Genomic DNA, 26,479 nt, shown 5'->3' on the forward strand with positions numbered 1-26,479 from the left:
CTATAAGAACACAAGCCCAGCAAAATTTGGCTCTAGGTGGATAGCCATTGTTTTTGTTTCTTAATTTTAAGGCATTTGACTTTCTGAGCCATGAGTCTCCTTAGAAGTCAAAGGCTCCTTGGAGTTTGAGGCTGAGGAGTGGTGAACTGTATTTGTCTTGAGCGGATCCTCCTTCCTCCAGGTGGCTTGGGGCAGGTGCATCACCTCTCCACACTTCTTTCCACTCTGTAAACAGGGATAACACGGAATCCTTCCATGACGAGCCACTGCTCCAGTGTGCGGTTTTGTGGTTGTTACCAATGTTTAATCACAAAAGAGGAAATTCCATGCTATGGGTTCTGTGGGAGAAGCAGAAGGCCTGATTTGCTGGTCTGCTCCTTCACTTTCTCCCTAGGTAGGGAGTACTGGGAAGAACTGCCATTTTCCCTCCCTGTTTCTATTTCCCCATCAACCAAGTCCAAAAGCAAGAGCAGATAATATAATTTTTGAGTGTTTGTTCAGCACTCAGAGAGAACACATGGTGTACAAAATTAAGAGGAAGGTATGATTGCTTCTCCTCCAAGCTTACACACTGGAGGCTGATCCACTCACTTCTCTGAGAAGTCAAAGGAAGAGAAATCTCTTATTGCAGACTTAGGTTAATTTATCATGAGAGAGAGCACTTCTAATTTATCGTTAGAAGGCTGGAAGTCAGCAAGATCCGGCCTAATATTGTGCAAATAGAAAAACAAAATTATAGAATCCTAGAATATGCTGAGTTGGACGGGACTGATGAGGATTATCGAGCCCAGCTCCTGGACCCGCTCAGGACACCCCGTGAATCACAGCATCTGTGTGTCAGCCCTCCACAGACTGACCATGCAAGAGCAGCAAGTAACATATCCTTATGTTCATCAAGAGAAACAAATCGACACTAAGCTGATTGCTCAGCTCTCTACTCAACAGCCTGCAAGCCTCACGCAGAATGCAAATCCATAAACCTTTTTGAGGCTGTGCATATTGAGATCTGAGACAAGAAACATGGAATTGTCCTTTATCACAGATGACAGGACTTGCAAACCTTGGAAACCAAGTCTCTTACTCACTAACCCATGCCTGTACCAATGGTACTTCTGTGTTACTAGGGTCCCTGTAACAGTTTTTAACATTTTTTTAAGATAAACATTTGTTTCCAGTGACAAAACATTGTCCTTGTAGGAGGGGAGAAAGGATATTTTTTAACATGAGTTAGGTAACTGGTGTGAAAGAGAGAAAATAAAGGAATTTGTAGCTGTGTTGGGATCATGACAAGCTGCAGGCAAGGGAGTCCTCAGGTTTGTTGCTGCTGTGACTGAATCCCTAAGTGACCCCCAGTGACTCAAGCCCAGCAGGAGCAGCCACTGCTCCATAGGAGTTGGTTCACCCTGCAGGGACTACTAAAACATGGAAATCAAACACGCAGAGAGCTGCCTGGGGACAAGGCCTCAGAAAGTGCTTGGAGTGGATGAACTGGGAAAGACAGGTGCTGCATCCATGCTGGATCTCAGGATGTATTGACTGAGCATACAACTACATAGAGGAAGTGGCACTTTTACTAACAGCAAACACAAACCCTACATTCCACACTTGGGGCCTCCTATTCAATGCACACTTCCCCCAGGAACTTCAGCAGGTTTTGGTGTACATGCAATATGTAACATGTCTTGTATTCGGTACTTGCTGCACAGCTGCACAAATACAACACCTCGAAGAATACAGTTTAGTCACCTGAAAACACAGTCTTTATGGAGTGATGAACAAACTGTTTCTATTCCTTGCTTTTCAAACCAGCATAGATGTCTCATTCTTATTTTCAGATGTTCTCTACACTGGGTGATAATATTCAAGTAATAATTTTATTTCCAATTCTGACATGAAAGAACATAAGTGTATCAGCACTTTCATTGAATTCAATGGCACAACCAACTTATAGTAGCCCATGAGAGTAAACGGATTTTTTTTACAACAGTTTGCAGATCTGGGCCAAATCTGATTATACTGTAGGAAAGATACATATTTTATGTATTGCAATTTTCACTATTTCAGTTCAGATATTGCAGCTCAATCCTTAGTTGTTTTTTTGAGATTTATAACAAGTATAGGAGACATGCAGAAACCTGGCCCCTAAATGGTGCTATAATATATGTCTATGATGTGTTGTCCATAGATGTCATTAACTATAATGTAGCAGACTGGAATTTCTGGAGCCAGCAGGACACATTTTGTGATTTCTCTTCCATCTATGTGGCAAAGATTACAGGGACTGTCCCTCACATTTGGCAAAAAATCTCATTTATTAATTAGATTTATTAATTAATTAGAGTCCTTGCTGTCTTCATACAAGTGTTTTACAAATACTTTTTGAAATGCAGAAGTTAAACATGCAAAGTTAAAAGACACTTGAAAATTACTGATTTTTAATGAACAGAAATGACTCTGATTAAATAGCAGAAACAAGCCTAGCCTAGGATAAATTAGTTGGAAAGGATTTAAAGAGATCATGTAGTTTAGCTCCCTGACCACTTCAGGGCCAGCTAGCAGTTAAAGCCCAATGTGTATGGCACTGTCCAGATGCACTGACAGGCACGGGACATCAAGCACCTTTCTAGGAAGCCTGTGACAGTGTTTCACCATCCTCTCAGTAGGGAGGTGCTTCCTAATATCCAGAGCAGAGAGAAGAGACCAGCCCTCCTTCTCCAGGTCTGCTCCCCAGGGAGCTGTACAGAGCAATGAGGTCACCCCTGAGCCTCCTTCTCTCCAAACCAGACAAATCCAGAGCCCTCAGCCTCTCATCTCTGAAGAGAGTCAATAGCATCTCCTAGTTCAGTGTTGTCAGCAAATGGCCCATTCAAGTCCTGCATCCAGATCATTGATAAACTGGTTGACCAGAACTGGTCCCACAGTGAATTCCTGAGGAACACCACTGGTGATTGCTCACTGGGCAGATGCAGCCCCAAACACTAAACCCCCTGAAGTTCTGATATTCAGCCAGTTCTTCATCCAGCACACTGTGAACCTGATCATTGCAACAGCTTGTCCAGAAGAACACTTTGAGAGACAGCACCAAAAATCTTACCAAAATCTTATTAAATATTACTAAAAAGAAAGAAAAGCCTTACCCACCACCTTCCTTTCATCTACTAGGCAAGTAACCCTATTCTATATGGGTATCAAATTAATTAGGCAGGACTTTCCTTTCATAATCCCACAATGACTACACCTGGTGATTGCATTGTCCTTGAAAAACCTTTTAATAGCACCCAGTTTGATTTGACAGGCAGCCAGTCAAAACACTTGTCCTCTGGACTCATTCAGCAGTATGGAATTACTGTGCATCCTTTTCCTACGTTGCTGCCTCTTACATCCCATATTGGATATTGCAGAGCTGTTCATGGGCTCTGGAGAGAAATATTTTTTTTATCATTGCAGGCTTCCCAAAGTCCAGGGTGTATTTTACATTCTGAGAGATTTCTTTTTATCTTCTTGCAAATTTCCTTTTCCAAAGAAACCAGAGACACAAAACACTCACTGAAAGCATGAAAATACAGTGTGAACAAAATGGAAATAAAGCAAATTATTTTTTTATTCATAAATATCAAATAAGCGTAATTATTGGTGACATTTAAGATTATGTTAAAATGGTAATATAAATTTCTTAGAGCCTATATAAGGCCCACAAAAGCTTTTCCTTCAGGTTTTCAGCAACTACATTTCTTTTAGAGGAAAATGTTAATTCCTCTGCTTTCAGCAAATCCTTTGCCTTTCTTATACTTGCATTTAATGCTCATCATTAACAGCTGCTGCGTATAAATATTTACTCTATTTTGTTAGCATAGTATCCAAGGAAATTATGTCTTTGTGATAGCACATTCTGGTTTTAAGTCCTTCCAACTAATAACTTTTGAAATTGCTGGCCAATTTTTCTGAAGGAGTAGAGGTCTTGGAAAATTCCTTAGCAAGGTCATGAAAACAGGCAGCTGGAGAGAGGATAAAGACTAACCAGACATGAAACTGAGCTCAGCTCAAGGCTCATAAGCAGAGAAAACCATACTGTGCTGTTACCACTACACTTCACTTGTGTATTCCTCTCTTCATATTTTACTGGTGCCATATTAGCTTTAACAACCCCTTGTCTCTCTCTCATTTCATGTCCAAGGTCCACGAAAATGTGAAAAGAACAGGCTGAGCCCAGACAGACTTGGCTGGAGCCCTTGGAAGACATTTTCACAGGACCAAATTCAATCAAAATTTCATTGGTGAAACATCCAAAAATCTCATCTCCAAAGGTGACATACTCCAGTGACTCGCTAACAAACTCTTCTGCTCTCTTTGTAGTAACACCCGGGTTTTGGTACTTTGTCATTGGAGCAGAAACACCATAAGAAATTGCTATCTAAAATTTAAAAAAAAAAAAAAAGAAAAAAACAACAGTGTAATGCCATCTAAACTCACATAAGGCACCCTGCAGAATCCCATAGCACCTGGCATATTTTAATTGATATTTGCAATGGATGAGGATACTATATGGAATCAGTGATAGTACTATGGTGAAATAATTTGAAATTTTAAATAGCTGCATATAGAGGGGAGACAGAACTTTTTCAGAGGTTGACTGAGGACAGCTACACAATACAGATTTAGACATCTCAAATATTCTTGAAGAATTTGCTTAAATGAAGGCTAATATATCAAGATACAGAAACACCTGTATGATAACTACCTTTGTCTTATGCTCTGCTTGTAGTGATTGTAGAAGTGCTTATAAAAGCCTAGATAGAATATAACCAAACCAAACAAAACAAACCATTAGCATAGAAAACTCAGTGCTTTCACTGAAATAAGAGTGAACGTGTCCCTAGCACACGTGGTCTAACATTGTACAATCTAAGGCCCATGGCAGCTGTGGAAAACACAGAAATTCAGTTTTCCAGGTACAGTTTCTGCTGGTGCACCTGGGCGAGGCTGACTCTTTCTCTGCACCAGAAAAGATGGAACCTGGCACTGTCCTGAGCTGGACATGCAACAAGTATTACTGCAGACTGCGCTGGAATCTTTGACACTTTTACGAAAAAGCAGAGATATACACCCGCAAGTCCCACGTATTCTAGCTATTGTTTCTTGTGCTCTGGATGATCCTTACTGTGCCAGTCAGACACTTGCACTTGTTTCTTTTGCACTGAAAAGTGGAGCAAAATGACTTGTACCTTCAGTATTTACCTAGCAGCACAACCTACACACAACTGTTTCAAAGTCAAGTATTTCTGAATTTGAAGGAAAGTTTTAGCTTCAATCTTTTAGATTTATTTAAGTTTTTCTCCACAACATGCACATACTAACTTTATGCAAATGTTGCATTTCTTTCAAGAGAGATTTTATGAGTTAGATCTTTGAGAAACAGTCAGAAACTTGATGATGTTGAATTGCTCCTCTGTAATGAAAAATATAAAAGTCCTAGTAAAGGAAAAAAAAAGACTGTTTTTCAAACTGACCTTCCAATAGTCTTAAAATTGTAACACCAACACTTTCATGATATAATGATGACAAGTAAAATAATTTCCTTCCAGGGGATTAAAAAAAAATAAAAAAATAAACTAACAAAATAAAAAAAATAAACAAATAAACTAACAAAAACACAAACCAAGCCAAAACAAAAGAACTCCCAAATTTAAAAGATACCCGAGAATGAAAAAAGACAAGGAGACAACATAATCCTACTAATGTACCATATCACTTGGAAATAATGTTAAATAAACACTTTTAAGGATCTAAAATTGTCTGGTTTGAATGAAGTCCAAATTTTGAGCAATGAGGGATTTATATAAAAGGAGAAAAAGGAAATAGAAAACTGTACTTTCTTACCAAGGATAGCTCTTTTTTTTTTTTTTTTTTTTTTTTTTTTTTTTTTTTTTTTTTGCCAATCTAAACTTTAGCTACGTTCAAGAAAATATCATTAGAATTTTTCATTTGAAGGAAACCTGAGCTGATCAAGTTCCTTTTGGAGTTTTACTCAAAATCATTCATTCCTCACTTTTGCAAGTTCAGGGATTCAAATTCAGAGCAAAAATTCAAGGTGAAATCTGTGAAGTTAGGCAACTCATCAGTCACCTACCAGAAATTTTATTCTTGGTTCCATAAGCAAAACCTAGCACTTTTGTGCATCTCCAGTTTTAAGTAAACTAGAGAAATGAGCATAGTAAAATACATCACTTCCCAGAATGAAGACAAATTGTGAGTACTGGTATAATACTATTTAATCACAGGCAAAATCATTCCAAGGATCAGACATACCCTGAGCTGATTTCATTTACATAGTTTCACTGATTCTTGGTTGTCAGGTAGTGCTAATTTACATTACTTCATTATTTCAATGGAGCAGTGCTATTTATATACTGATCATTTGTTACACTGATACAATGCTGTGATAAACACTTAATGGGGATTTCTTCATAAAGCAATGTGAAGGATTTACCTTAGTAGCTGAGTACATTGTATATAATGGACAAGGGAAAGTACTCAAATCAGAGGACAGATTCAGAATTAGAACTTTCTGACTGCAATTTAATTTAAACAGTTACATTCTGTTTACACTTTACAGCATTATAGTAAAAGGCTGCATGAGCAGAAAACACTTTTTTTCCCCAGAAGGCTCCTTTTATACTCTCAAGTGTGCCTTCAAAAGACCCCCTTTTTACAGTTTAGTTTGGTCTAAACCAGGCAGGAATAATGTCATAAGTGAAAATTAAATGCCTGCTGCAATCAGAACCATGGGAACATTGTACATGCAATTGTACATCTAACAGAAAAAAGTCTGTCATCAGAGGAAAGTTTTTATTCTCCTAAGTAATTGGCAGATCCCCTTTGGTCTTTAGCCAACACATTATTTTTCCTGCTCCATGGATCTACTGGTTTAGCTTCCCCATTCACAACTCCCTGTACACATCTCTAAAATCCAACGCATTTAGCGAGGAATAATGAGGAAAAACAAAACAAAACAAAATGAAACATAAACAGTAAGAAATATATTTTTTGCCAAAACTAAAAGCATGTGCTGTCCTCAAAAATGCAGTATTCAACAATGTTTTCTAGAAAATCCATCCAAAGAGCCTAACTTCTAGTTTAGGGACCCCATGTCTAAAATACATGAAGTATTAAAAAGAGGACAGAGATCCTTAATCGCAGAGATTAATTAATGTCTCTGATTAGTTATATGGGTATTTTCAGACTCTGAAAATCATTATTGCAAACCAAACTACTACTCTTAGAAAAATTGATGATAATTCAAATGCTGTTTCTTGCTCGATTAGGCCCACCACATCCTATTCTACTTCTGCCACACATTTGTAACTGGGAGCAGATACATATTTCGCTTTCTGCTCTGTTCTACAATTGTCTGACAATTCGTGGGAGTTCCTATACATATAATCATACAGCACTAACAGAAGTAGAAGATATCTTACTGACTGATATACTGTGAAGTCCAGAATTTAATGAAAGAGCCTAACTACCACTAAAGGCATTGAAGGTAGAAGATTAACATAGTTCAAAGTTATAGAAAAAAACACCTTGATTGCATCTGTTTCAAAATAATTTTTGTCAACTATAAGACAAGTATTTTAAGTTTTTTTCCATTCCCCATCTTCCTGATAGCATTTTTGAACTAATTTTATTTATTAACAAGTTTTTTCACTTGATCAAGACATATATATATATATATACAGCTCAAATAGATAAAATATGGCACATTCAACATTTTGGAAAATATTTTAGAAATGCTTGTGGCCTGAAAATCATCTGAGTTGTCAAAAAATTCCAAAGGTTAGTCTTCTAAGCAGTGAGAGTCTTATGTTTATCCAAAGCTTTTCAACAGTTTCTGAATTTCATCATTCTGCAACATGGAATCATAACTGCAAGGAGAAAGTCAACTTCATATTCTTTTTGCATTTTCATTTCTGCCTGTAGCTGGATCAGAAATTGCAGAAAATCAGGGAAATATATAATTTTTTCTGCTTCCAGAAAGAGCTTTAGGATCTTTTTTTGTGCTAATTATTTTATTATTTTTTTATTCTTATTTTAGCAATAGACTTAATAATGAATCTGATTTTTAAAGTGAAATTAGATGCATTTCTTCAGGTAAGAAATCAGCTTTTCGTTGTGCTTTTGAAGGGTATTATTGATAGCAAGCCTTAGTACCAAGAAGAAGTCATACTTACACTATGAATTGTGTAACCAGTGTGACCTAACTTGTAAAGGGCAGTAGTGAAAAGTAGTGCAAATTAATGGCACAGTTTAATTGAATACTTGTTATTTCCAGATTTTTTTTTTCAGCAGTGTCACTGTGCCCAAGAGGATAGTAGGAGCAGAGTGGGGTTGACAAAGTCTGACAACACAGGTCAGTCACATCAGCTTGGATTAAGAGCAATTTCCAAATAAACAGTGGGAGCCAGGATACCTGGACCTCAGGCATTACACTGCAAGAAATGGTGAACAGGATCTTAGCAGGAATCCAGACAGGAAGGGGAAAGGAAAATCCAGAAAGATTTAAAGATTATTTGGACCTAACCATGAGGAATGCTGGTTAGGAGAATATTTTCTTTTCTGTAATTTGGAGGAAAGTGAATATTCATGAAACACTGAAAAGAATGTGGTGCAGCAGAGGGGAAAGCAATGCCCAGGCACTGCAAAAACAAAAGAGTTTGATTCTGAGATATATGTAAAGTGGGATATGACAAAAAGAAGAACCTTCTGTATCCAGACTGAGAGGGTACAGAATGGCATATATCTATAGCATTCAGGTATTGCAGATATTTCTGTTCTTTTGACACAGAATAGGAAATAGAATATATCCTAGGAGCAGAATGCCACAAAGGTACTTACAGAACTTGCTTCTATTGATTGGTATTACATGATTTATTATCTTAAGTCATTAGCAGCAGTACAAATTTGGGAAGTAAATTTTGAAAGCCAGAGAAGGAGAAACATCTGCTGTTAATTTTCATGTCATTTTTAGAAAGACCTGAAAGGCATGAAAGCCAAGGTTGAGATCTTCTGCTCATGTTCATGTTAACATGCTGCTTGCAAACAACAGAGCAATACAAATCTTAATCAGAGCTGAAAAGCATGAAATACTAATTGTTCTTGGAGGGGAAGGAACCAACCAAAATTGGCAGCAAGGGGTAACAATACAGAATTAGGAAACAGTTCCTGGAGTTTCTGTCCTGCATTGATACAAAAACATGTTGGCAAAAGACAATTGTGACAAAACCCACAAGTACCGTGCTAAAATTCAAACTGCAGATTTATCTGTCTTGAAAATTTTAATTCTGAAGCAAATCTCCCTGCATACCAAAACAAAAATGTTTTGTGAAATGTTTTAGCTGTTTCAGCTGTAGTGCAAGGATGTGTTTCAACTGAGAAATTGTGTTAAAAATTTTCCAGTCAGTTCTGATCAAAATATTTCACAGGTAATAGAAACAGGTGGGTTCCTTAAATTAACACTGACATTCCTGCTGAAAATCACTGTCTGCTGATGAATGAAATGATAATACACAGAAAAGCTAGTTGGTCCACCTAACATGGGACTGATTTTTTTCTGGTGAAGTACATTACAGCCCCAGAACAGATTGGAAGGTGTCACACATCTACCTGGAACAGAAATAATATTGCAGTTGACAAGATCCAGCAGGAAGCAACAAAACAGTAAATTCATCCTTAAGTGAGAGTTTGAGGGAAGCAGCCTGCCTGAGATTCTCTGATTTGGAAGAGAAGATGACACAAAAACTGAATGAATCCTGAGAGAGGTGGTACACACTTAGAAATTCTGGCCTTTTCATTGCAAATGATATAGAGGTAAATAACAATAAGGCAATGAAGAACTTGATCACATCCTTAATCCTGTCACTCAATTGAACCACTGTAGATTAATTCCCCCACAAAGTAAACAACATTTAAAAGAGGTATCTTTTTTCTTTCTTTTTTTTCCTTTTTCTTTTTTTAGGTTTTTTTTTTTTTTTTTTGTTTTCTTTTAATTTGGTTGGTTTATTGGCTTATTTCCACATACTTAAGCAAAGTCCCCAAGAAACTAAGTTTTAATAACACTAACAAAAACGCAATATTTTCAGCTGTGACTGTGAATGGACTGGACCCCATCACACTACAGGGAGTCAGGGGGTCTGCTAATCCCTGTTAGAACCAGGTCAGCTGTACTCTCCCCTCTATCGCTGGATGCTGCCTGCAGTTTAGCTGAAAACTACCATTCTTCTTCTCTTTCAAGCTCCTCCAAGCATTAAACCCAAATCAAAATATGCTTCTTCAGGCCCAGCTCCTTTCCAGACCAACTGAACAGTTAATTGCAGCAGGGGCAAAATCTGTGCCTTGTTCAAAGAAATACCTTTCCTCATTGTAATATTAGAGGATGAAATACACAGAATAATCCTAATTCTTCTATGTTTGGCCCATTAATGAAATAGCATGGAAGAGGATTATGAATCATTCCAACATTGCTAACTAGTCAGGGAAAATTCAATGTTAACAATCAAATCTAGAAAAAGTGCATAACTCATCTAGTTAAACAAAGTGCTACTCTTCAAGACCCAGAAGAATGAAGCTGCATGTGAAGAGAAACACTATTTAGCATCAAGTCTTGTTTTCACTGAAGTCACTGATACTGATGAGGGCTGTCTCTGGGGAACAGAAAAACAAACAGTTGCTAAAGCCATTTGTATATTATTGCTGTTGTTTCATTTCTTTCACTATTAAAAGGACGACTTTCTTTAAAAATATAAAAAAACCTTCCAAAACCCCATCTTTTCACTGTTGCTTCATGAGTCATAACAGATAATGAGCCACAGACTCATTACGTATACTTGGTTTTAATCATTGGCTAACAAGTTCTTACAACACATAATTTATATAATGGTCTGTTAAATACACTACAGCCATAAAATACTTGTCAATTAACAGACCTTAATGACTCACCCAGAACACCAAGTGCTTCAGATCTTTTCAACATTCTTGTACACTGAATTTTTAGTAAAATCAGCTTGTATAACCTTCACGTTTTGATCTGTGGCCAGCTTCAGCAACTAAAGAAAAACCCAAAACCAAAGACCAACCAGCCAAGAAAACCTGTTCACATCTACTGAGAAAAAGGGAGAGCTGTAATAAGTAATGAGAGAAACAACCAGATGTCTGGCTAAGTAATGTCCATCGTACATCAAGCAATTGTTTCGACCTTCTTACTCTAAAAAATACAACACAAGCATAACACTCTCACTCTACCCAGCTGTTTTCAGGAAAATGGCCTGGCAAATATAGGAAGAATTCAATCAATGGAAATCAACGGAATTTTTCTTACAAGACCTAAACAACATTAGGTCTTGTAAGAAGACCTTTAGTCCTTCAGTAAGGTAAACCAAAACAAATTCAGAAATAAGAAACACAGGACTTCTTCCCCTTGTTATCATAATATTTATAGATGAATACTGTCAGCATACGTTAGACAAATGAATGTGGATGCCAGATCCCCTACACAAGCACATCTTTGCAGAACAGTTTGAAAGAATTTTGATGGATAAGATAAGCAAGTGGAACTTATCTTTTTACACAAGAGGAGGGGTAAACAAGGATGGGTGGAATGCAGCATTTTCTGTATTATTTTTTTAAAATCCTTGCCTATTTTAACACTTGCACTCTCATAGTCTGAACCCTTCTTGGGATTTTGCAGCAATAAAAGGTATTTTAGGGAGGCTGTAGCTTAAATTTTACAATGTCAGTTAGAAGGGAAAGGGAAATGTGAGTGATTTTTCCAATGTCATTTCTATGCAGGAGGGGAGCCCAGCTGTACATTGCCATTTTTTTCAGCAATTGATTTATTGCTGTTCATACTTTCAATGCAGTTTCATGAGGAAAAGAAGTAGAAACTCTTATTTATTCATTTTTAAAGGCAAGGCTCTCCTTTAAAAGGGCCCAGTAAGGTCTCCTCTAACTAGATGTTCACATTGTAAATTTTTGTTACTAAATCCACTTTCAAGTTTTATGGGCAACCTGAAATCCAGACGAAGTTTGCTGAAAAAGTGACAGGCAAAGCTTGGAAATGTCAATAGAATATCAGATTGCAGGCTGTCTGCAAGTGGCAGGAATTCAGGCGCACACTCATGGCAAAAAGTGCACATGGCATTTGGCAAAATGTCTCTTGCTGGTTTGTATTCTGATTTTATCATACAGAAGACAGAGAGCATTGCCTGGAATAAGAGTCAGACTTGCTGAATCATTACCCAGAAATTTTGTCTCATCCACTAAGAAGAGGCCTTGTGCCAGCTCCTGTGGGAGAGCAAGCATGCAGAAAGCTGGCTTTGGGTCCAGCAGGCCAGTTTGCAACAAATCAGAACCTCTGTTGGAGTGGAGGAAGATATAAAGTTGCTCCCTTCCAGTTGTTCCTCTTTGCCCCTCAAAGCTCTTTGCAAACTGCAAGTTTTGACCACCTTCATACAAGTAATGAAGTTTGAGGAAACAGCAAGCACACTGACTGCAGATCTGAAATGTGAGTTGCATCTTGTGTGCAGTTTTAGAGGACATCTGTCTCCATGGCAGAAGAAAGGAGGAAGGACTGCCCTTTTTCTTGCCCTCTTTCTAAGCTGCAGCTCTGTGTATGAAAGGGACAAAACATCCTTTGAACCTTCAACCTACAAAAGCAACTCTAGTGGCAAATGACCCCGTCATGGTCCCAGGCTGGGCGAATGGCGAAACTATAAATAAAAGGACATTGTGAGTGTAAATGCAGTGAGTGGGAAAGAACAGAGCAACAGCTGGAGCAGACACCTACAGTGACCTTCTGTTTGAAGAGCTCTATAAACAAAATGAGATGGTCTTAAAAAGTATAGTGATGTTGTGGCCATCTTTCTCGTGGGCAATCAGAAGGGCAGCCAAAACTAGAGCACAAAAATGAGGATCAAACAAGCCATTTGGACTTTCTCTGCAACTCCTTGTCTGTACAGAACTGTATGGCTGCAACCAGCACTGTCAGCCAACAAACAAGTACTCCAGATGGCTTTCTTCCGTCTCTTATAAGAATAAACCAATATATTAAAAAACAATAAAACTCTCATGCTGACAAATGAATTACCCAGGGATAGCTCTTCAGAAAATTACAGCAATTCTGCAAAGGAAAGAGCCAAAAAACAATTTCCAATGTTTCTTATGTCTCTCCCTCTCTGTGACAGATTTATGATAGTCTTTGAACATACAAGCCATTACATCCCTGTTTAAAAGCCCTAAGTGTCCTAGAAGTAAAAAGCCTAGCTTTTCAAACACCAGGACAGGTTATTTTCTTTTTCTTTAAAAAAAAAAAAAAAAAAAAAAAAAAAAAAAAAAAAAAAAAAAAAAAAATTATTTTAAATAATGGAGCAGAAATTAATTTAAGGAAAATTAAAAGTAGAACCAAGTTGGTTAAGTCAATGTGTTATAACATGTATTGCTAAGACTTTTACATCTATCTTGTCCTGACCTTAGACCACTTGGGAATCTGCTGTCAGATAGTATAATGTGCTGCTTTTTGCAATTTACCGAAAAGATAATAAAGGACAGCTGAATGAAATAGCATCTTCACAGGTCTTTGTGGGAGTAAGGTATATTTTGTCCTGGGCTGTGTGGGTTCCTTTTTTATTCAGTACTTAATTCTATATCAGCAGACATAATTTCTGTATAGTTTCCTGCATCACCAAATCCAAATTCTTTAACTGTGTGCTCTGCTAATCTAAAGTGCTACAGCTATATTTTCATTGCATCTGAGGATGACACACCTTATTTTTCATTTAAAAAATACTTGTTTCTACTGAAAAAACACAAAACGCCCCAAAACAAATAAAAAAACAACCAACCAAAAAAAAAAAACTCACAAACCAACACCAAAACAACCAATCAGAACAAATAAAAAATAAAAATCCCTATCAAACCCTACAAACCAACACTGCACTTGTGCTGATGAATTTTGTACCTTGCAGAAGTGGCTTTGTTTGTTTGTTTGTTTGTTTGTTTGGCTAAAACAACAGTATGGTACAGATCCTGAACATATAAATGGATCCTAATGCATTATTTTGCAAACAGGACCTAGCTCTGCCTGTACAGCTGGCTCAGGAAAAATAAGCAGAAGAAATTAAACAGGACTGCTGTTAGTAGCATTCCATAATTTCTAATCCCCTGGTATTGTGGTTTGATCAATGTTTCACAACTACAGTACTAAATGTGTTAAATGAGCAGTATACCTGTGCTAGTGATTCTGTCTGCCCTCTGTAACACCTACTTTGGTATTTTTTATCTCATTTTAAAAGAGCTTTCCAGTCTGAATTAATGGAAATCTGGTTTTCAAATCCATTGTGTCTTTGGAGAAATGTTTTTCTTACTGTGGATTTCTGTCGGTTCCAGCTCGGAGTGCTGTTCTCAGGCACACCTGTGGCCCACAGATCTTGGAAAACCAAACATTGAGATGTCTGTAATTACCACAGTTTAGACTCTTCTAATTTATAGCACTCAGTATCCAAGCAGATGTGGCAGTATAATTAAGCAAATAATACAATCAGCTTGAAAATGGACCAAGTCTTTTCAGTATAATGTCCAATGGACTGCAAAAAACTATTGTGTGGATATTCAAAAAATGAAAAATGAGTAATGCGTCCAGAGCTCCCTGCTGGTTTTAGTGCATTCACATTAGATATTCTATGCTTTTCATTGCTGTATTTTTCTCTTTCCTTTTGTTTGTGCCATCTACTTGTTATTAAGATACTAATTTCCAATCTGACACAATAAATAACAGATGACTCACTCTGGACTTCAGCTAAAACCTGCTGAAAACAATTGAAATACTCCACTGGAATTTGCCACCTATTTCAGCAAGTTGTGGGACAGGCTGTGACCACAACCAGGTGGAACAGTGTCTAAACCTCATCAGTGTAGCCTGACTTCTGGGGTCACACAACACAGCTCCCCGCACCTTGGATTACATGGATAACACTGCTGCTGTCAGTGAACCTTGGAGCTGTCACTGAACAACTGAAAAGCCATGGGTGTGTGCAGAAGGTGTAGGAGTGTTTGCAGGACAGGCAAGTCCTTCATTACATGCTGCAACACACTGCAGTGCAGCGTGGCCTCAGTTAGGAAGGCGTCCAGTGGGTGGCCTTGTGCTCATTCGTAGTGCAAAGGAATTTACAGCTTTCCTTGTCAGATACCCCTTGCTTTCCACGGGAAAATAAGCCTATCAGCCCCACAAAAAAAAAAAAAAAAAAAAAAAAAAAGAGGCATGTTGGATAGAAAACTTCTGGGTCCATTCCTTGATTTTGTTAGCTGCAGGTTGAAAATTTGCAGACTTTTTCAACCCAAGTCTGCCACACTCCAGACAGATGTGCTGCTCTCTTAGGTAAGTACCCTGGACCTGATACTCTGCTGGACTCAGCTGCTAAGCCTTCTTAAAGGCAAGTCTTCCCAACTTGTACAGATATAGTCTTGGGCTGACACATACTTTTAAACATGTAAATCAAGTAATCTGCTGGATAGAAGCCATGTATAGAAAAAGAGACAGTGGAAAGAATGATTTTCATTCTAGCAATCTGTAAAGTTAATGGAGGATAAAAACTCACTTGACTCCTAAATAAATTCTAACTGTCAATCTTAAAGTATTTATACAAGACATTCACCAGGATTAATGGTTAATTTCCTTTGAAGAAAAGAAAGGGAACATTAATTCTAAAGGCACTCTATTTAACTGTTTCATCAAGAGCCAAATGTAATCTGAAAGCCTTAAAAAACCAACCAACCAACCCACCAACCAACCAAAAAACAAACCTGGTACTGTGATTTAATTTTTAGTCCTCTGCTCTCTTCCAAGAACAACTTTAAAGGTAACCTATTTATCTGTACTTACAGATTTTTAAGGGCAGATAAAGAAAGTAAAGAGCACACATTCACTTTTTTCAGCCCATTACACTCTTGAAAGAAAGCATATATTTTTAGAGTGATCCATGTCTAGAAGAGCTCAAGGGACAGAGTAATATAAAAAACTTTTTAGTATTGGAGAAATACTTGGAGGTACAGCTGTAGCAATATCCAGCACCCTGCTGTGCTAGATAAGAAGAGAAAAGCCCGCCTGGCAAATGGGAGGATAATTTTGAGAAAAATGCTTATCAAATTCAGTTTTTCAAAAGCTCTCCTTGTCATCACTATAATGATATATTGCCAGGTGAAGAGAGGAATATAAAATTGTTAGGAAACAAAAAGGCAAGAAGAATATTTCCATTTTCTACAGTTTTGCAAACACAGCAATAATGAATTTTGAAATAATTTTCATTCACCTGTCACTTGCCTAATGGATAAACAAGAGATGTTAAAACCAGGCCAAAAAATAATCAGTCTTCTTGAGACTTCCAGAATATTTCCTTCACTGTATAATTTTGGACTCTTACAAGAAACATATACAGGACAACAATCAAATCCCAATAATATATAAAAATAAAAATAATTTGAGCCAACTTCAAATGAATGAAAGTCTTCAGGGAGTGAAAATCACATGAAATTTCTCAGAAATACATTTTTGTTTTTATTTTTACTTTTGTTTGGGTTTGGGAGCCTAGTCATGTTGCTGGCTTTCCAGTCATTTTACAGCATCACCTTCCATCATCATATTTCTTTCCTGAGGACGTACATTAAGCCTATTGAATTGAAGGCCCAACAGCTAAAAAAGATTTGGATTTTATTATTTTTTATTGAATGTAAATTAGATTCGATTCAGGTTTGATGGATAAATTTTAACTGCTTTTTTTCCTTATTTTTTAACTAGATGCAAATTTAAAAGAAATAAATATTAAAAAAATCAAAGGAAAAAAGGTGAATTATACACATAAGTACTCAAAACAGAGTCACAAAAATGTGTATCCACAAAGACGTTGGCAATAGCTGGAATCCTATAGCTGCAAACACTGTTTAACATGACGACCCATTTATGGTCGGTTTGGCACAACCATGTGCAGAACAAACATAGAATGGTTTTCTCCTGATTTTCTGAGGCCCCCCATTCCCATCAGATTTTTAGGCAAAGTCAGAGAAAGGATCATGGCCCCAGTTTTTGAAATGAAGTTATTAACAATTGTCAGCTGAGCTGAGTGTATAAAGATAAAACTAAAACTAGAAAAATGCCTGTGAGAGAAAGGAGAAAGAGAGCTAAATTAGCCATCACAAAACATAAAGCTTATATCATCTGAAAGAACCTTCTGATTTGCCTGGAAGAAGAAATAATTGCCAAAGGCCATCCACTGAAATTCCATTAATTTCTATAGCTGACTCGCTGCAACACTTTCTCCTTAAAACTATTTGAGGAAACAGTTTATTCTGTTGGGTTCTCATGAGACAATGCAGAGAATGTTAAGAAATAAGGACCTTTGCTTAAAAATTTTCTCCATCAAGAGTACAAGGGTATTGCCCTGCTAAAGGCATCAGCCACAATCATTTGCATTTTCAGCCTTTCTCACAATTCTGTGTTGTGTAGATCCTCTAACATAATTGATCAGGGCTCCATAAACACCTGCACAGACTTGGGTGCTTTGTGGTTTCAAAAGTCTGCTTTAAATACTCCACTTGAAGCTCTCAAGTGGAGAACTATAATTGCCTAGATATTGGTAGATTTTCCATTGTCTGTAAGGAATCTGACTCAAGGCATTTTCAGTCAGAGGTATGGTCTCTGTTTCCAGGGTCACTTGCTCCTTTCTCTCATTTGGGGGTGTTTTCATAGGGATTGTTTAGACTTTTGCATCTTCAGACCCAAGACCAATTACCAGCCATGTAATACACACAATAAAAAAAGTCCTGGCTCACTGGGCTTCTCAGTATCATAGATTTCTCTCTGTATGTCAGTTGGTAGAAAACCCCCTCCTAAAACCTAAATATAAAAGGATTCTTACTGCTAAGGTTGCATTGTAGTTCACCTAAAAGCACATATTTAGGGCAACCTTATAAAAGTGTTACCTACCAGGTGAGAGGAACCTCTCTTGCTGCTGTGCACCAGACTAACCAGAAGTCAAGGCAAAGGAAGTCTCTAGTCTCTTTTGACTAATCTCTGACTAGTCTCTTTTGCTTCCTCACCCACACAGAAAATGTGCATCTTTTCCAGAAACAAGTTTTGTAGGACACTGTAATTACCATGAGATACAAAGAGATCCTCAAGCAAACAAAAATAATTGTCCTTAGAATTCCCTGGTCCCATGCAGGAAAGATTAAACTTGGCTTAACATTTCAAAAGACAGTAACTTTTAGTGTTGATGTCTTTAGCACAAAGACTTTTCCTAATATACAAAGGCTTTGATGTTAAAGAAGGGTGTTTCCCTTCACAGTAAAGAATAAGCACAGGCTTCCAGCCAGTCTGTAATGGGAAGCTGCATATGTTAGGAAATCCTGACTCCCAGTGGCAAAGGACTAAAATGCTTCTGAGACTCAGTCTGCCTAAATGTAAGATCATTATTAACAACTCCAGCCATAAAGAATCATGACAACTAAGCATTTAGAAACAGGGGTAATGATGCAGAAAATTCAAGCAGAATCAGCACTCCGGGATCTCAAAAATGCATGATTAAAAACTTCAAACCTACATTAAAAGAGTATTACATCCCTCTGCACTTTCTAGTATGTTTTTGCAGCTCAGTCTGAATTGATTTTTTAAACAATAAAGCTCCATGAAATGAAAGATAGGTTTTAAATTCAAACCATGACTGCTACTGCATGTGACTGCTACATTTACCTTGACAAATTCACTATATTCTACATGGGTCATTAGATCTAATAATTTAAAATCCTTGTTAATGCTTTGTGGAATCTGTAGTTGCCTACAGCAATCTTCACCTTCCTAGAGAAGAGATCCTTCTCTAGGACTGTACTGATATGATCCATGTTTCACCTTTTGTGTTTTTTTAACTGGGACTCAGAATTCTAGGGTCCCTAGAATTCATAAAAATCAAAAACTCATTCATTCTGATTCAAATATTTCAACCCTGGTTTTGGTCCAGCAGACTAGAACTGAGATGACAGAGCAGGATGATCCAGCAATTTTTCTGCTAGCTCTGCATGCTCTGTGCAATGCAAGGAGAACAGCAGTATTTCCAGGAATAAATCCAAGATGAAGTGGAGAAAATAGAATACTTTGAAACCAGGGCAGGAAAACTCAATCATATTTAACAGGTATTATACTGCTGGTAATACTACACAGAATTTCAGGACAAGAAACAAATATTTAAGATTCGAGGAGCCATTAAATTAGGAAATGAATTAATCTTAGACGAATGAGGTCTGTCTCAAAATGGTCTGCTGAAACACTGATTGAACACAAGCACTGGCCTGACTTATAAGAGAGTGATGAACTATTAACAGTAACAAGAACGGTGACCACATGAGCCAAAGCACACCCTGCTTATGCCCTGATATCACATGAGAAGTGTGAAGAGGCCAAACCATAAATCTCAGAATACGCCATGGCCTTGTCCAGTATGTCTGAAGTGCTACGTCAGTATCAGATGATAAAGCACATCTGTAGTTACTATACCACATAAGCAGAGCAAACAGTACTACATCAGTACCTGAAATGCTAATCCTTGAGTAGATACGACAGACAAGCAGCAGACTCACAGATGACTTACTTTTGTTTCTTCTTGGAAGTCTGGTGAGTTTAAACCCTATCAGCCCAAGAACTGATGGACCGAGTGTAACAGAAGCCTGGCTTTTCATGTACATGGAGCAATCTAGATCCAAAATTCCTCTGACATCACAGCAGCCAGTTAAAAGGTGAGGGTCTTCATCTTCAAGAAGGTCAGTCATTCAAAACAACTCATCTACTCAAAATACATATAGAGACTTCAGAGAAGCCTGGATATTCATTCAGAAGAGGATAAACTCGAGTTCCACATCTGCTTGCCTCTCAATACAAGCTTGTGAAACAAAAGGTCTGTGTCCTGACATCAACAAAGTAGTATTCTGAGACCTCATGGCCGCCAGCTTCTTTATACAGCCCCAGACAGCTTTTGAGCTTAAGAGACTTTGCAGAGTCCTGTATCTAGGCATAAACCTTGGAAACAGGAGTATGGAACCTGCAGATACTGTAATTTCTCTCTGGACCTCAGCCTGCTGAATTTTATCCAATGAACCACCTACTGGGATCTCTACATAAAACTAAACAGAGGAAACCACATTCCGCTAGCCTTCCAAAACACAAAACCAGCTCTCCTTAGAATCCTGTATCATACACTACCAAGTGTGGAGTCCTTAAATTAGCTGTGACTCATTATCAGCCCATGCCTGAGCTCAGGACATCAGAAAGAAATTCAATCCTTGACATCAGAACTCATACTCTAGAAGACTGTGTCTATCAAACAAGGCTTGCCTTCACATCAGCACACAACTCCAGAGGAACCTACACCAGAAGAATATCAGAGAATTTTGTATCCTGACATCAGAGCAGCAAGACAGCAGTGCTGAGCCAGAGCCTCTGAAGGCACACAAATATTAAAACAGCAGGATCAGATTTATTTATCTACAAGCCACACACAAGTGTGTGCTTCTACTTCAGCCAGCAAGATGATGTGCCAAACTATGAGCTCATGTGCTGTGGGCTTGGGATTTGTCCCACAGAGCAGCAGCTGAGCACAGCTTCAACCAAAGGGACCACCTGGAGAGGATGGTGCATCTCCGCATGGATAAAGATGGCTTACAGTCATCCCACTAATGCCAAAAATAATGAACAAATGTTCCACAAAATCTATCCACCTCTAGCCAAGTTTTAAAAAAGGACAGCAGTGGGTTTACTCTTTCTTACAGCATAATGCAGCCATTCACGTTATAGCTGGCCATTTAATGGGATATCCTACACAACCCGTACAGCACAAACAAGCAGAACAATGACAGAGGCTGCAATCTAGAAATTCACTGGTTCTTGCAGGCTTCACATGGATAAAATATCACCAGGTGCTCACACAGAAAATTAGCTCAGCATCATAAACAGAGGACTTCGCCCAGAGACATGACAAAAATATTTAGGCATTTCTGATGCCTGCTCTCCCTGTATTGATCCCATCCCATTCCCCTGACCTATGTATTCATCAGACCCTACCCATTTATTATCAATACTTCAACTCAGCGAGTAGACAGGAGACAGCATTTTCCCTTCTCTCCCATGGGGTTTTTTCCACAACTATGCCAAATGTTAAACTCTAATACCTGGTATTTGTCTTTGAGTGTTCTACATTCAGTGTTCTTTCAAAAGTAGTTATTGTATTGCCATTCCCAGCAATGGCAGTCATAAGATATCTACGTGTTCAAACAATGCATAATGAAAAGACTAGTGCAAAAATCTTGCAAATTAATTTAAGAATTTTTTTTTCCTGTGAAATATATTTTATAGACTTTGAGCAGAAGGCATCACATCTAAACTCTTGCATGTTACAGGATGCTCTTTGCCACTTAGTCACCTCAGCCCTGAAGACAGCAACTCTTGATTCATTGCTGTTTAGCTTCTAGAAAGGGAGGCAGTTTAGAAAGACACCAAGGAGAAAATGTACTGCTCAGTCACAATCAATAATAGCAAGGCTGGTACAACACAATACAACACAATGCCAGCCTGCCCTCAGTGCTGACTACCATGGGTTAATGGAAGGTACTGCTACAGTGACTCTGCACAGCAGCAGCTACAGGGACAGCACAGAGATCCTCTTCCTCTTGCAGCCTCCTAGAGCTCTTGATTCTGAATTAAACCATTAGGATTCCTTATGCTTTCCATAACTTGTAGCTTATATTAATTTACACAAGTTTCTCCTCTATTCGTTATTTCAGATAAAATTTTCAATATGTGTTTGCAAGTGTAAATGCCACAAAACTGCATTTTGTGTGTTAATACTGGACCAGTCCATTGCAGATTAGCTGTAAAACTGGGAGAAAAGGGACAATTTAGGAGACTTCCTTCTCTGGACAGACAATAGACCCTCTTTTGAATCACTCATTTTAGTTCCCTGGTTTGATGAGACCACTGAGGCCCAAATTACTTTCCTCTGAAAGGAACCACTGGTTTCCTTTTAGAATCTGACTAAAGCAATGTTGGTTATACAGGACAGAAAGATTAGGACCATGATTGTCACAGTAGCTTTGAATTCCAGAATAATTTTACTAATTTGAAGAACTGATGGAGGGATAGCAATTGTCATTTTATTCAGGTAAAATGAAAGGTAGGTAATCTATTTTACCTGAAAGAATATGCTTTTCCAATCCTATCATCTCCTGCTCCTGTGACCACTGGAGAAAGCAAAAGGGATACGGATTACATTTGGATCTCTGGTTTAGCTTCTTCTCTCTGAATTGTTTAATCTTCATCATCTGCATTTCCTGAATGATACAACCTAAATGTCTCCACTGAAGAATAGAACCAGTCTTCTACTTTTTTTTTTCTTTGTGACCTAAGCATCTCTTAGTTCATTCAGCACTTTCTGTCTTTAAAGCAAATCTCTTCCCAAGGTAGCCCACGTGGTAAAGGAGGTAGCTATTACTGTCATTTTCAGTGATGTCCACAAGCAACAAGTCAATTGATGAAGAGCTGGCAGAATTTTCTTCCATGTATGTATTTTCACAAATTCTGTTTTGAAAGCTTTGAATTTATATGCTGGTGGCAGAATGGTAGGAGGTAAAGACTACCTGAAACTGATACAAACAATTTCTCACACAAAATTTCTGTCTGTAAGGAAAGATCACATCAAACTTGCCACCACCTACAAAATGCTCTTCTTTCAGAGCTATACGACACAGTTTACTTTCAGATTTAGTCTTACTGTGAAAATAAACATATCCTGGCATTTGTAAAGTATCCTGAACTTTTAAACTCTGCATATAAATACCAAAGAGGAACTATAAAAATAAAAATTCTTAACACCTTAGAAATACTGAAGAAATAATGTAGCAAAGCATCAAGGCAGTTCCAAGGTAAACCTGGTAAGTTTTAGAGCAAATGGAAAACTAGTCAATATAAAAAAAAGTAGATTAAGGACTTCTGTGTTGACAGAGACACAGAAAGCAAAGTGGTTTTGACTGGTTAGGTGTTGCCAACGGAAGAACAATTACTCTCTCATTTCACAGAGAAATTAAATCCCAGTGAATAAGCAGTAGGTATTAAGTTTCTTAACAGACCTGTAGATGAAAAGTGAAGAGTTTGTTGAGAAACAAGCTTCCACATGCCAACTTTAATTTTCATGATTTTCAGAATCTCACATGCCACATGACAATACAAATTATCTGAGCCCTAAGAATTTTACTGGGGCCAGAAGACTTTGTTTATAAAAACACAGCAATAAGGTAAACTGAAAGAAACAAGTCTTCCAACCTTAAGTGAAAAGAAAGATTTTACACAGGAAGTTCCACATGCTGTTCCTCATCTCATACACAGAAGGGAGGTCTTCGCCTCACTTAAATCAAAATGAGACCTATGCAATGTCTTAGAAGTGTGTGGTATTCAGGCAGGTCTTCTACAGGAATGGATTTATTTTATTAATCCACTAGGAGATGTGGCAGTTAAACATGTATTCGATAGTTAATTATATACTTAACTGATGTGTTCTATATTTGTAATAATTTTATATATTTAGTCCCATCAAGTCTAATGCAGGAAAAAGGAATCAAACATAAGTCTACTGTTCAGGTAACTTCTTAACAACAAGCTACCATCAGCAACATCAGCAGCCAAGGAACTCGGCAGCACCTGTTCATCCCTGCTTTATACTGATCATCTAACAAGCTTAAGAAACAAATGAATGAAATAGGAAGAAGCAGGTGCTTGTCAAACTCTGTGTTATTCTACAACAATGCATACTATCTAAAAAACACTGCAGCCTTTGAAGATTTTGGATTAAAGTAAAATTAGTTCATTAATGGTATCATTAAGGATAGGTCAGCAATTTGGAAAAGAATACACTAGAGCAACATCAGCAGGAACAAGAAAAGTTGCTTTGAAAACTGGAGAACATATGCTAGACATAAATTAGCAGCTTCACATACCAGAAAACTGAAGATCTGGGCAATGCTACTAAAATAAAAGCATTTGCAGCAGAGAGAAAACAGCAGAAGTAGCAACAGGGACAGAATTCACGTCTACACACCCTGGTGTGAGCTGTTACCAGTCTGACCAGCTTTCTATTCTCCCCCAGTACACAAAACCTTCAGGTTCATAAACCCAAAGCTTTATGAGAAAAGAAAAAGGAACCAAGCAAACATATCAGAAACTGTGTTTCATTCTGAATGAATAGGGTAAAGAAATGCAAGGAAAACCATTCTTGATTAGTTATGTAACGATCCACCACCCAATTACAAGCAGAAAGTGAAGCAGTTTCCTTTACTTGCACGTTCTCCCACTGACCAAAAGAAAACCTAAGGCAAAGAACTTCAGATATATGGAAAAAGGTCTCTCATTAATCTGATGTAATTTGTCAAAGTACAGAAACAGATCAGACCCCCAACAAGACTGAGTAGCTGATGCTGGAACACGTCCATGGTGAGAGAAGGTAGTGAGCTTGTATGAGTCAGACACTCTCTGCATGGAAAATGCTTCTTTCCAGCACACTGGTCATCTCTGAGCCTTGGCAGAGAAGTGAGAGGATGAATCAAGTCACATGACTTCATTTTCCAGGAAATGTCCAGGATTTAGATTAGAACAACATCACTACATTACACCCACATTAGTAAACTATTGAGAAAATCCAAACGAAACAATTATTTCTGATGTTAGCCTCAGGGAAAACGTTTCACTCCTTTTCTGGAAGCTATACAAACACAAAAAATTAATTTTATTGTCATTGTTTACCATTCATAGAGACTGGAGATGGATCTAGACCAAACCTTTAAAAAAGAATACCCCAAACAGAGATCAATACTACTTCTTATAGTGAAGAGATAAATTGTGGCCCAGACATTTCTAGGACAAATTCACACTGAAACCAGAAAAAATATTTAACGTGTTACATTAGTGACACCTTGAGACGGAAACCCACAATTGTGCAGATGTTTTACAAGACAATGTCTGAATCACATGGAAGGTAGCACTAGCTTATCTGTAACAAGAAGATAAAAAATCATTACTGACTTAGCTTAACGACAACCCAGTTTTCTCACACTAAAGCTGTCTTAATTTTCCTCTCAGCATTCACCTCCTAAGTAAGCCAGGCCAAACAAATAAAAAAGGTTTGAATATTACATTTACAAAAGTATTTATGATCAATCACAAATAACCCAAAAAGCACTCTGTTCAAGGAATACTTTAAGTTTGAAGAGGTATCACTGTTTTCTACATGGAAAAAATACCTCTTGTAAATTAATGCCCCAAAATTTAAAAGAATCCTTTTTATTTGATGATGGAATCAAAACACAATCTTCCACAGCTGTCAGTCTTCTATTCTGCACTTCCATGTTTTGTTTCCATTTTCTTTTTCTGTGGTTGGTAATGAGTCTCAGCTAGGTCTACATAGTGTCATGGGCCCAATACAAGTAAATTAGGCCAAGATAATGAGAAGAAAATTAATAAATCCTTAAGAATGTGAAGAATTCTTCAGTCTAAGTTTTTTTTTCTTGAGGTAATTTTTTTCTTTGCCTCTCTGACTTCCACAGGAATCATGGCAAGAAATTTACACAGTGAATGGGTAGAAAGTCCCTTGGGTGACCACATTTTCTCACTTAACTACAGCAAGGTCACTGCTAAAAAATCCCAAAAAAATTTAGAGCATGAACAGATCAATGTACAGGACAATATTTTTTTTTCTAGTCCAGTAATGATTTTTCTTTTTATGTTTCCTTGTAAATATACCCTGACACCTGTAATGGTATGAAGGTCATATTTAAAACCTTAAGTTCATTAATATGAAATCTGTAGAAAAGTAAGCAGCTGTATCCTAAAAAATAAGTTTTAAGTTTCCATCTTATTAACTGAAAGACACAATTATTGACATTATAAATGAAACAGCCATGAAATTTCCTAAATTCTAATACGATAGTTGTGCCTGGTCAAGCCCATATTGACAGAATTTTAATCAGCAAATTTACTGAAATCAACAGTATCTCAGATATAGAAGAAAACAGAAAGGGACTGAAGCTGAGTTTCTTTGTGAAAGTATGTAACAACTGCAAGTACTTCATATAGTACCTTGTTATTCCTAGATTTATTTTTTAAATTATTCTGAGTAACACTGTCATAAAGACTACGATTATCAGGTCTGTATTTCAGGTGAGAAATCTAAGTCTGAAGCACTTCAAAAACATTCTATGAACAAGAAATTAAATAAATCACTTCACTATGGTACAGAATGAGCAAAAGAAACTACTTGAAGTACACTAAAGGAGTTAATAATATAAAAAGCAAATATTAGTGTTGTTCATGTGTATGGGACAATTTAATGTGTCTATCCAAAAAAAAAAA

At 37.5% G+C, this 26,479-nt stretch overlaps 1 protein-coding gene across 1 annotated transcript; it reads right to left on the reverse strand.

Annotated features, from left to right (window-relative positions):
* Positions 1-1,619: 1,619 nt before the first annotated feature.
* Positions 1,620-24,564, reverse strand: HSD17B3 (hydroxysteroid 17-beta dehydrogenase 3). The gene is given in 13 exon segments (XM_041399478.1): positions 1,620-1,706; positions 4,217-4,411; positions 4,724-4,772; positions 4,774-4,787; positions 6,488-6,569; positions 7,581-7,615; positions 8,246-8,254; positions 9,668-9,695; positions 10,455-10,551; positions 11,015-11,099; positions 12,728-12,761; positions 22,275-22,323; positions 24,411-24,564. Coding segments are annotated over 13 exon segments (918 nt in total).
* Between the last annotated feature and the right edge of the window lie 1,915 nt (positions 24,565-26,479).

The sequence above is a fragment of the Onychostruthus taczanowskii genome, unplaced genomic scaffold (assembly GCF_017590055.1).
Source record: "Onychostruthus taczanowskii isolate IOZ18803 unplaced genomic scaffold, ASM1759005v1 scaffold160, whole genome shotgun sequence".
Lineage (NCBI taxonomy): Eukaryota > Metazoa > Chordata > Aves > Passeriformes > Passeridae > Onychostruthus > Onychostruthus taczanowskii.